General features: G+C 35.2%; 1 protein-coding gene across 7 annotated transcripts in view; it reads right to left on the reverse strand.

Moving 5' to 3' along the window:
• HEATR5A (HEAT repeat containing 5A) overlaps positions 1-12,338 on the reverse strand; it is a 64,714-nt gene that overhangs the window by 37,246 nt on the left and 15,130 nt on the right. For 6 of the 7 annotated variants that reach the window (XM_061998916.1, XM_061998915.1, XM_061998912.1 and 3 more), the window contains exons 5-13: positions 12,064-12,172; positions 11,407-11,556; positions 10,975-11,146; positions 9,477-9,637; positions 6,802-7,057; positions 5,529-5,684; positions 4,490-4,740; positions 1,381-1,492; positions 349-501 (exon numbers count right to left, since the gene is read on the reverse strand). In XM_061998916.1, the coding sequence (XP_061854900.1) occupies positions 349-501; positions 1,381-1,492; positions 4,490-4,740; positions 5,529-5,684; positions 6,802-7,057; positions 9,477-9,637; positions 10,975-11,146; positions 11,407-11,556; positions 12,064-12,172 (1,520 nt within the window). The remainder of the gene's footprint in view (positions 1-348; positions 502-1,380; positions 1,493-4,489; positions 4,741-5,528; positions 5,685-6,801; positions 7,058-9,476; positions 9,638-10,974; positions 11,147-11,406; positions 11,557-12,063; positions 12,173-12,338) is intronic. The other variant, XM_061998917.1, reaches the window with a different exon arrangement.

A 12,338-nucleotide genomic window follows, 5' to 3' on the forward strand; every position in this document is an offset into this window, starting at 1 on the left:
AAGGAGAAGAGAAGGAGAAGAGAAGGAGAAGAGAAGGAGAAGAGAAGGAGAAGAGAAGGAGAAGAGAAGGAGAAGAGAAGGAGAAGAGAAGGAGAAGAGAAGGAGAAGAGAAGGAGAAGAGAAGGAGAAGAGGAGAAGCAACTGATACACAAACACACATACACACATATATACAGAGGTAAATATATATACACACACATATATACAAGAATGTATATTGGGCAGTGAATACAACCCTTACTATCCAGTGAAAGAAATAAAAATAAAGTATCATTCTTTTGAAAGGAAAAAATAAACAAACAGCCCAACTATAAATACACAGAGAAAGATACAGTAAATCCCACTCACCACAGAGAGCACCAGCACGACCTTCCAGCGTTACTTGCCAGGTAAACGAATCTCCTCGTGTCTTCTCTGTTTCTAGGTCTTTAGGAGATGATGGAAAGCTGCACTTCCATAGTAACAGCATTCGTGGCAGATGGTGTCGAACAACTGCAGGACCTGTAAACATTGACAGTTGTCATGCCAATGTAAGGCTTAATAAAATCAAGTTTCCTCTTTATTTCTTTTTGCTATGTTCACAACACCTTTACAGCTGTGAATAAAACTTCATGCTGCTTTGCCAGCCTTTTCACATATAATTTCTAATACATTTACTGTCTTGGTACTCTGTTTTCGTATATAACTACATAACTACTGACTCGTTTACTAATATGCCACCATACCAACTATAATCTCTATTTTACTAAGTACAGACTTTGTGGATCATTGGCATAAAACAGACATAATAAGCAATAGTGTTATTCAGAAAAGAACCCATTTTGTTATGGGTTAGTGCCCAAGGTGTGTTTTCCTTAATCTAAGACAAAACTGGGAGCTGCTGAGAAGGAACAGCTGAAAACATGAATGGAGTCTTAAAAACACAAACAAAACAGATAAAATACATTCTTCAGTAATAACTTAGTGATCATAGTCAATAATCTGACCACTAATATAATAAAGTTCTGTAAGATTTCAAATGCCTGAAAAGAGGAAGTACAAACAACTAGCTCATTTTGTGCTGCAATAAATGTTATAAAATATCAACGCAATTCCTCATGACTCCAAAGACATTTGGTTAAACTGACTTTGAAATTAATCTTCTACATTTAATTAACAGTGGTCCCACTCAGTCACTGTTTTTCAGGCATTTCTCCCAATGAACTAATAGCAAATTTGAAAGAAATATTTTTATTTTAGAAAGTTTTTCTAAAGATTCCACTTAGTTTTCTAGAATTATTTTGCAGTGGTAAATTAAATGAAACATAAAAAGAACTAAAGTTAGAGACAGAATATGGAACAGTTTAATAAAGTTTGAGAAAAATTTTAGAAAGTTACTACCTAATGTCATGAGGGCAGCTATCAACAGCCATCCAGCCTGTGTTCGCTGAAGCGAAATGCGACTGTTTTGAGAAGCAGAACACAACAAATCCTCTGCTACTGTCATGATTACCTTCAAAGTTAGAAAGAAAAACAGAACATCAGCATCTCAGTAGCTACCAAATGTTTTTTTGGTACCATTTGCTGTGATATTAATCCTACTGCACTGTACCCAAATAAAATGCCATATTCCTCTCACACTATGGCAATAAATGCAGGCTCATGAACTTGAGCAATGACTGACTTCATTAGTAGTCTGGGACAGCTTCAATAGTTCTGTGAGGTACTAGGTAAGCTATTTTGCTGCTTTTCCTCCTTTCTTTTAATAGCATTTAAATGACAACTGATAATTCTCACAGGAATATGTATTGCAATGACAGAAATATTCTGATACTCTATTCACTATGTACAAAGAGGATAGCATGAGACCTATGAATTAGAGCTCAGAAGAAGTGATGAGAGGGCTAACAATCTTTTTATTGCTGTTTTAGACAAAGATCTATCATTCCACTTGACAGTTTCTAAATCAACAAATGGTATGACTAAACAAACAAGTTGGATCAGTATAGCTAGAATTACTCCTATCTTAGCTTCTCTACATAATAGACACATGCAATTATTGATGTGCTAAATGCAAAGTGATGATCTGTACTCATTACAAACTACCTAGAATTTACATGGAGCAACACACGCTATGTCCATGGACAACTACAACAGTATGGCTACAAGTGCTAAATGTATTCTTCAAGTGGTTTGCTTCAATAATGTTTCACATATGCCAAAAAGTATTTCTTGCACTTTGCATTATGTCTGTTACCCAAAACGAACTGCTTATAAATTAGTATTAATGTCAGTATCAATAATATAATTAAAAGCCTTGGTATAGACAATTTGTTTGGACACTATAATTTATTTAGACTGTACAGACCACAGCCTTCTAAAATTTATTTGCACACTTGCACAGGAAAGTCTGAAATTTGTACACTTCCAAAACTCCATGAGGTATTAACAGTCTGAAAATATCTTTCCCCGATTCCATAATGCTGTCGTGTGGTTGCTAATGAAGAAATTTATTTTTATAGATTCTTTCTAGAGTTAAAATATTTGACTCTAAAATTAAAACAACCGTCTTGTTAAATTATACTACTAAAAATCACTAACAGCTTAGTAGATTTAAATTATCTGCAAAACAAATCTCCTAGAAAGGATTTCATGTCATGATTTCTGTTATTTTTTTTCCCATATATTAAGATAAATGTCTTATTTTCTAAGAATTTGTTTTTAAACTTAAGTATGAGCACTAGTATGGAATGCTAAATATATACAAATCCAGTAATGATTTTGTTTTCTTGAATAGGTTCCACCTGCAGCTCTAACCATGCTCTCAAAGGAAAATGCTTTCAGATAAATCAGTTTGTCCAGGTCACTGCTGTCTACATTTGATATTTTCGTTTTCAAACTACTCCATTTAACACTGGTCTCTTTCAGCTCCTCAGAAGAGGAGCTAGTAGAATCTGGCAGTGTTCCTAGAAGAGAATGGAAGAGGGCTTTTGTCAGCTCCTCAGTTGTCCTTGCTGCCAGCTTAGTACAAAATACAGTGTTTCTCCCACACTTTTCCATACTCTCCCATAGCTTCTGGCTCTATTTCACCCTATTCTATTCCTCTAAAACAAATATTTGTTAAGAATTACATTTCTCTGTTGAAGAGAAACTTTAGCTCTGCTCAGGCATATAGCAGTTGAAGGGCACTTCTTATTTATATTACTGAGCAAATTATATTCATTTTTTTCTCTCCATATGGTCTTTCAGTAATCATGAAGAAAAGTTTTTAAAACCTAAGAAAAACACGTTAGGGTTGTTTTTTGGAGTTTTGTTTTTTTTTTTTTTACATTTATAAATGTTTCATCAGCAACTTTGGATGTTGAGAACTGTAGCTAGTAATATCTGTTAAGGAGTGCTGAGTTAGCACTCAGCAAAGCCGAAAGCGTAGGCTGGAATCACTGAAGGGGACATTTTTCCTAATGTACTAAAGGATTCCTTTCATTTTACAGTGACATAATAACAAGAAAAGAAACACAATTCTTGTGGCAAAGTGTGCCACTTCTTCTCTAATGTCCACTAGCTCTGAAACAGGTATTTTCAGAACTAAGAATGTAAGTTTCTGCGTTATGCAGAGAATTAAAACTTCAGAGCACAGTGTATCCTCTCTGCGCTAGTGGAGAGATTGGTACAAGCATCTTGGACTATATTAATGCAAGAAACTGGTTTACGTTAAATTCTGTAAACAAAAAATAAAAGTGTGTATCTGTTGGACCTGATGAAAGACTTTGATGGGCTTGATGGAAGATTTTCAAGATAATACATAACTGCTGATACTGGTGTAAACACCAACTAAAATGTACACAGGAGAGCTGCTGATTGGCCTGGGAAACATTAATTTGGCTTAACCTGTGGTTGAATGAGTTTCCTTGCAGGAAACATTTCTATGCAATAGATCTGTATGTCTAATGCTAATTATTTTTTAAAAAGATATTTTCCTTTGTCAAAGTATGATACATTTCAGCTGTTTGTACTCCAAACTAGCCTCTTCTCACTATTAACACTGCTGAAATGCCAGTTTGCTAACTTAAACCAATGTCAAGCTTGGCCAGAACTGCACCAGGTTTGATCTTGCTGTAAAGGACTCAGTTTTAAATTCTGAGAAAGGTAACCCTACTCAAGAAAACCTTTTCTCCAAGTAAACTTTTTCTTAAACTGTTTAATCCAAGTCCTTACAACTCCACAGAATTGACCTCCATCCCAAAACAACAAACTTGTCCTCTAACAAAGTTTTCCATTAGATGAAGACAGAAGTATCGGTGATTAATAAAGTCACTAGTGATATTTCCTGAGAAAGTCACAATCCTCAGAAGGGTGATAAAAACGCTTCCTTGAGTTGTGGTATGCTTCAAAAATCCCTTCATGAGGAAACAAAGTATCTCATCGGTATACTGGGTTGTGTGATGATGTCATACAGAATATATGCAAAAACATCAACAAACTGCCTCTAAGTAAAGTACTTAGACTATACCTTCCCTTTCCCATGTGGAATTCCTAAAGGACACTGTTTTACTGCACCCAGCAAAGCAGCAACAGCAAAACTATAGCCAGTTACTGCTTCTGGGGATGACTTCAATGCAGTAAGACGTTCAATGCAACGATCCAAGAGTAGAGACATGTAGGAAGGCAATGCTGCTGCGATACAGCGTAAACACCAAGCTGCTGTTAGTCTAACTGAAATGCTGGGATGAAGAATGATAGAATTTACTGCTTCCAGAACTCCTGAAAAATAAAATGCATAAACACACTTAAGAAATAGGGACATAGATTGTCAAACAAGCAAAAATGTATACAGAGGACTGGTGAACATACTGCAATCCAGTTTATGTACTTCTCTTTAAAAAGCACAATGGATTTTTACTGTGAAACATTTCTTGTCAAATTTAAATACTTCAATACTTTTTTTTTAAAGTTACCCTGAATGAAAGGTAACAATATGGAGAAAATCTAACATATTATGCAGCTATTCACCAACATGCATAGAAAACCTGTAAGTATTCTTAAGCAAGGACAAATCCAGGCAGTGTGAACAGATGTCCACTTGAAGCCATGCAGAATAAATGCAGCTAAATGAAAAAACTGAAGGCTGATGAACATTCCCAGCTCAATCAAAACTATATACTATGAACATTATGAAGTGTTGGATGTTAAATATAGTCCTAATGGAGTTAAATTTTATACTGATTTAAAAAAATATATATTATTATGAACATACTAGTACAGGTTGGAGAAGATGCAGAACTCTTTGGGCAATGCCTGGAGATTTCCTACAGCACAGAAGGTAGCCAACTGCTCCTTTGCGCTTTTTTTTTTTTTTTTTTGGAAGAAAACAAAAGGACAGAGAACTAAGCAGAGCCAGGTAAGGAGGCTGGACACCCCAGTCAATGCCAGATAAAGGATCCCAACGAATTTGAGAGAATTGAGTCTAGTCATATGAAATCAGAGAAGAACACAGTGAACAAAGGAATATATTTTGTACTTAGGTTCACAAATTAATTCAGGGCTTGTACCTGTGCAGGAGTCTTGCAGTAATGGTGCTGCTGTAGTTCCTAAGCCACAGATGAGACTTCCAAGTTCTTGAAGTGCACACACAAGCACATGCTGACTTGCTGTTACATCTGTTGTACTAATTCTTGTTTCCAAGTTACTGTCACTCATTGCAGCATCTGGTAACACAAGATAAGAATATCCCCATGAAATCATTACCAAACAAAACCAAACAGATCGGAAAAAGGAGTTTGATATGATCATTTGTTTATATTACCAGATGAGCTTTCATCATTACTATATTTATTATTGAACAATCTGTTTTCATGAAGATTTACCTTCACTCAGACAAGTACATCTCTATTACTCAAATGGATAGTGTAGTAAAGCCTGTGAGGGCAGGAGGGTATAAAAATGGAAACTACCCAAATTGCTTATCTTTAAGCGGTTGGAAATAGCTGCTAGTAAGAAGTATGCTGTTCTCAGCCTCATTGAAAGTCACTCAAAGAGGTCATGCTTTGATAAAACTTGCCAGAGTTTACTACATAGTTGGAAAAAAGAACGGAAAGAGTAAGACAGTGTGAGAGCGAGCAAGCAAGAAGGTGGGGACAGGGAATAAAGAGCGAGGGAAAAATCTGGAGTTTTTTGAAAGTTCATCGTTTGAGACAAAAATTATTACGTCAGTTCAGACATTTAACATTTAGGTATTTAGCTAGGATACAATATGCAACTGTATACCAGGAGAAAACTGGTTATATCCAGCATTCTTTCTTTTCCCCTATAAGGATGATGGTGGGAGATCAGTAGGTTTTTTTGTAAGCTGTGTGCAAGACTTTATCGTTCAAGAGATCTGTTTTCTCCAGAGAAATGATCATTTTGTCAATTAAGAACAAACATTTCATTTTTTGAACCATCAGCCGTGCCAGCTGCTCTGAACAAGGAGGCAAAATCTGGTTATACATATATTAACTGCCATATATTAACTTATCTTACAGTACTGTCTGTATTTTATTGCTGCATATATTTTTTATTTTATTTCTAATTGGTTAAAAATATATTTGACTGGGAAGAAGTGTTAAAAAAACGTGGGTACACACATGCAGAAACAGAGACACACACAAACAAATAACCAGACCAAGTTAAAAACAAAGATATTCCTCAAAAGTCCTTTACATTATTATGGTAATAAATTAGCAGTATATATTCTTTTTCTGCAGTCTCTGGATTAGGAAGTTGGACAATCACTTTAGAAAGGAAAAACAGAGGCCCAAATGGATAATCTTGTTAGAACCATACCCACAACTTTCTTCAGTTTCCAGATAGCCTGACAAATCTCCTTGGCAGCTGCAATTTGAGCCTTTTCACCAAGAAGGCCTCCTACTGTAGCTCTAAGGATAAATGAAACACAGTTGCGACAGCCGATAGCATCCATCTGACTCTGAATAGCCTTAGGGTGAGACTGAGACACGAGATCTAGAATATTGGAAAGGAAGGCAGAGAAGTTCCTTTCAAGCCAGTGTGCTCCCAATGTAGAGACAAATACCACATATGCCTGGAAGAGATTTGAAAAGAAGCCATATTTTAGAGTAAAATCATCTGGAAAACCACTGCCAATTACCCCACGTACACATTCTTTTCTTAATCTCTGCACATTCTCACAACTAGAATACCACTAAACTGCGATTACTTATACATCTATACATACATAAATCATGTATGTTCTCAGTTTCAGGTAGCTGTGATTTTTTTTTCATCCATTTAAATCATTTAAATTACTGTCAAACTGTACTAGCAATATTGCAGCCTGCTTCGAGTGTAAGTTAATTCAAGCCACTTGCCCATGTTATTTAATTCCCGAGTGTGAGAAATGGCAGTTTATCCTGCACAGGCACTTGTTATGTAAAACATTGTGTTTGGTCTCACTGAACAACAGCTTCCAGCTATTTAACATTCTGCACGTGGAACACAAATTTAATGTATGAATGCATTTTAAGAACTACTATGTGACAAAACTATAACCCTAATTCTGAGAGAATTTTGTTATTATAGGTTTTGAATTATGGAATATTTGCAGCCCCCTCAACACTGTTCCTCATCTCAATGAATTTTAATTGTTTGCCTTGCAATAGCAGCACAAAAAAGACTGTTTGCCACAACAAAGCGAAAGAATGCAGAGTCACTTTACATGTCTAATCACCACCAGACCATTTATTTTTCTATATAATATGCTCCCCTACAAATGCCTTCCATGAGCATGTGCTGCATTTTAAAAGAAATTAATAGATGTACTGCCATCAAGAAAAAGGGATTAAAAAAAAGAATATGTAAATGAGCACAGAAAATTCCTCATAAGGAAGTTCACAACCCATATCAATGAACTTCTGTATTTGCTTCATATATTGTTTTGTATCTAATATTAACCACAAAATTATTGATGTAAAAGAAAGTGAAGTATTCTGGACAGAGAAGTTGTACTATTATATGCTATTAGCATCTAATAGCTCCTGACAAATACTATTTTGGCTTCATAATGTACCAGTACACTACCCGTTTTACAGATTGAAAACTGAGCAATTTATGAAAAGTCATATTGCCATGGCTACATTTTTAACTACGTCTTGAACCCGGCTGTGTCTTTAACAAATATAAATTCTACTTCCATATCTAAGATGTAATCTCCAGTGTTTTTCTTTTTTTTTAAATTGATAGTAAGTTGTAATTCACATAATAATTAATGTATTTCATAGCTGCAAGTGTTTTCTACTCACAGGCCCTTGTACACACACAGTTTCTGAAGTTTTTCTTACAGGAACATTCCACTATTTTAACTGTTCAGGTACAGTTAGAGCATAGTACCTAGCACAGGTACTATTGTAATAATGTAGAAATGCGTTAAAAAAGGAGACACTCTCCAAAAAAACCAGTGCAAATGGTCAAAACACTGAACTGAAATTTCTATTCTTGGAAAACTAATAAAACCACACTGTATTTGGAACACCCTAACAGGATGGCATGCATTTTCTAGGCAAGTAGCTATCAAGGTATTATTGTTCCTCAGCTCTCTGGGGAGAAGTCTCTCTGCCAGAAGTTAATGCTTCCACACAGCATGATCTGAGCATATAAGGCAATTTGTGAGAACCTTCTAACTGTTTCAGTGCAAAGTCTGGCTGCTTCTATCAGTAATTCAAGACAACTTACATATCTTTTGCACTGCTGAAGTAGGAACACACTAAGAAACAACTCTTACTGGCAAGGAGGACACATCAAATAGCTATGAGGACTGTTTGATATGTAAATGTAAATCAAGACCAAAAGCCATGATGAACAGGTCTAACATTTAGATATTTAGGTCTTAGAGTGTAAATGCTGTTTACAGCAAGAAACCAATCTTTTACCATTGGAAAAACATACTGTTTTTACCAACATGCACTATATGGTCTGATCAGTCCTGCCCAGTTAACAAGATTCTATCTTCTAACTGAGCATTACGGAACACAGATACTTACCCCCCCCCCCCCCCCCCCCCCAATCACTAAACTCTAGATACTTCCCCCCCCACCCCCCCCCCCAAAACTCTAGTTTCCTTATTTTTTGTGTGCTTACTCAAAGCAGAACCACTCTTTCAGAATGGAAATTCTTTCAGGACTTGGAATGTCCCTATATAGAAGGAAACTATTTTAAGTTCAAATAATTCTTGTAACTTGTCCCTTTCACTTATATCACCTGAAATTCATACCACCTGAAGGCTTCAAAAGTAATATATATTTAATTTTCAAAATTTCAGACTATCAGGTAAACAATAAGCAACATCAGATTTTTTTTTTCTAGCATAACTCAAGATGCAAATTCTTATTTTAAAGTACATACATTTTGCCACAGATAGAAAAAAGGATGAAGTAAGAGACATATGGAGAGTAAACCAGTTTTTATGTTTAGCAATTTCAGAAAATCCTAACTAATGTAATCCAAACCTGGGTGATTCCAACTCTAATATCTCTGCTGACCGAACTGGTCCCTTTCAACATATCGCCACTGGCTCGTAAAAATCCATAGCTTCCACGCAGAAATCCAGTTCCCAATAGATCCATCACGTCTTCCAATGAGACTCTGCGCAAGTTATGCCTGGTGGGTGCTAAGAATAAATGTAAGTCTTTAGAGGAAGTGCTCTATAAAACTTCTTTAATTTTAGAAGAGTTTTAACTCTAACCATTCTAGAAAAAAATATTTGCACAAATTCAGTAGCACAAGGAAATCTAAACACTGTTTGAACATAATTTTACAACAGAAACTAAGATATTTTAAGACTCAAAGATCCAGCAAAGCACAATATTTTGCGTTTTCTTCTACTTCAGCAATCATTAAATAGTTTAGGCCATCACCTAATATGTATATATACATTTACCCTCCCTCAGTATTTACCATCTAATATGAGCTTCTTATATAACCTTATCTTAGCACTTAAATAAAATAATTTAGAAATAAAATTGTTGACAAAGATAAAGAAAACTTCTGATTCTATAAATAGGTCAGAGAATTTTTATTATTTTTTACTTTATTCTGAGAAGATGTGACGATTGTTTTCTGTAATATAACAATTGTCTCCAAAAGCTTCTTAAAAAATATTTGAAAAACCAAGACTTCAGAGTCTCCAAAGCAAATACATAATCTCAAGAATTCTGAAAGGCAGTGAGCTGGGTCTAAAGGCACGTGATTTTGTCATTTGCTGCTTATTACATTGAAGGTCTTCTCTGATGCCATTCAAAGCAGAATAAACAGTCTGAATCACACTTACCCTGAATTCTGTTACGTTTTGCTTTGATTTCAGTTAGATATTTATGTTTGGACTCCTAAGATTGGACTAAAAGAGCCCAGTCTGCATGACATTAAAGACTGGAGATGTTAACTTTGTGCCAGGATGCTTCAGTTAGATATAAGTATTGTCTGTCAACAAAAACTGGTATGCAGTTTGTTAAGTGAACAAAACTGTATGTTGATTTCTGCTTTTGACCACATTTGTAGTGCTAGACAATCCAGATGTATTGACGGTTACAGAAAAAGAGCCTGAAGTTATCTTTAATGCTTTAGTTGGACAAAAAGACTCTCCCTCAAATCTTAGTACTTTCTACACTGCTTAAATTAATCTTGCCTTTAAATTCTTGAGGCTACTAGTTTATCTCCATACAATAACAATCTTGTAATAGAGAAAAATAGTTTTACTAACTATTTTTCCTTGTTTCATATTTTATAAATAAAAAATAAATAAACAGGTTAACACAAGCAAAACTACAACACTTCACCACAAAAAAAAAGTTACAAAACCACTAAACCAGAGCTATGAACAGCCAGATGAAGCTTACATTGTGACTTTGCTTCAGGCTTCAACAGATTTGAGAGTTTTTTATAATCTGATGGATATTTACAGATGAAAAAAAAAGAAAAAAACCACAGTAAACCAAGTACATACTTTACCTGTTGTCTGTTTAGATGTTAGAGCTCTAGCCAATACAGTGCCTAAAAGTTTTGAAACTGCTAATCGTACATCATAATTGGAACCTTCGAAAGACTTAAAACATAAGGTCACAACACTATCCAGGTCTGTACTCCACATAAACACTGCTTCATTCTGGAGTTCAAGAAGACACTAGACAAAATAGGGAAACAAAAATGTTTTGTTGTGGAAAAGCACTTAGTCAAAATTTTAATTTGCTACAAAATACACAGAATTCTCCCTAACAAAGTAAACTTGTTGCTTCACACTAAAATGACTTGTATTTTTGCTGCCAAGTCAATATCAAAGAAAAAATATGTGAAGAATGTATTTAGTGCTCTGTCCATCATCTATTAAAACAGAATTTTATTTAGGGAGCTTACTTAATAGAAACAGCTGTTAGAGCACTTTACCTTTGCAGCAGCACAGCGGACTGCCATGGATCGATCTGTCAAACAGGATCGGGCAGCTTTGTAAATATCTCTATGACAGGGGACAGCAGCAGCTCCTAAACCATTTAATATATTTTGCAAACTGAGCATGATTTCATAACGACCTTGAGACTGAAAAATGAAAAAGAGAAATGTTAAAGTTCTGAAATCCTAAGCTTCTCGGAAATACAAAATGCCAGCTACTGAAATATGTAAACAATGGTTTGGGTCTTTTAGAGTTTTGGAGATCTGTGCATGCTGAAGTGAGTTAAAGAGGTAACTTGCTCTGTATAAGCAAATGAAAACGGTAATTCTGTGTTCTACTAGAAAGTACTCGCAGTTTAAAACTCAAAACATGAAGTACAAGCTGCAGCAAAAATTTTCACATTAATAAGATAATTAAATTTTCTAGTTTATCAAGTTTCTTCATGAAATCCAATTGAGAATAGCTATGATCCATCCTTTTACAGTCATAATCCATAATGTTCTTTGGAATTTAGACATTGATTTTTATGCTATCACTTTCCACACTTTTTTCATATTTTGGTATCATGCACTTTCTCCTACTCATTGGTCTAGCTACCAACAGCAAACATCTTATTATTTTTCCAATCATTTTTAAACATGCTGTTCCAATACCTCTGCATTCTTCATTGCTTTAAGCACATTCCCAACGGTGTCAGTAAAACTGTTTCCCAAAATTCTTCCCAATTTTTTGTATAAATAGCCCAAGCATACCACCGCAGCACTAAAACAAAAGTAAATCCACAGATGCGTGAAAATGGATGCAGTAATAGATGAAAGGAGTTACAATCAATGGGTTAACAACAAAACGGTTAAATAAAATGACCCCAAAATGTAAGTGGATTATCAAAAGGAAAACAAGAAATGGTCTGTGTGTGGCACATGCTCAT

The sequence above is a fragment of the Colius striatus genome, chromosome 6, assembly GCF_028858725.1.
Source record: "Colius striatus isolate bColStr4 chromosome 6, bColStr4.1.hap1, whole genome shotgun sequence".
Classification (NCBI taxonomy): Eukaryota; Metazoa; Chordata; class Aves; order Coliiformes; family Coliidae; genus Colius; species Colius striatus.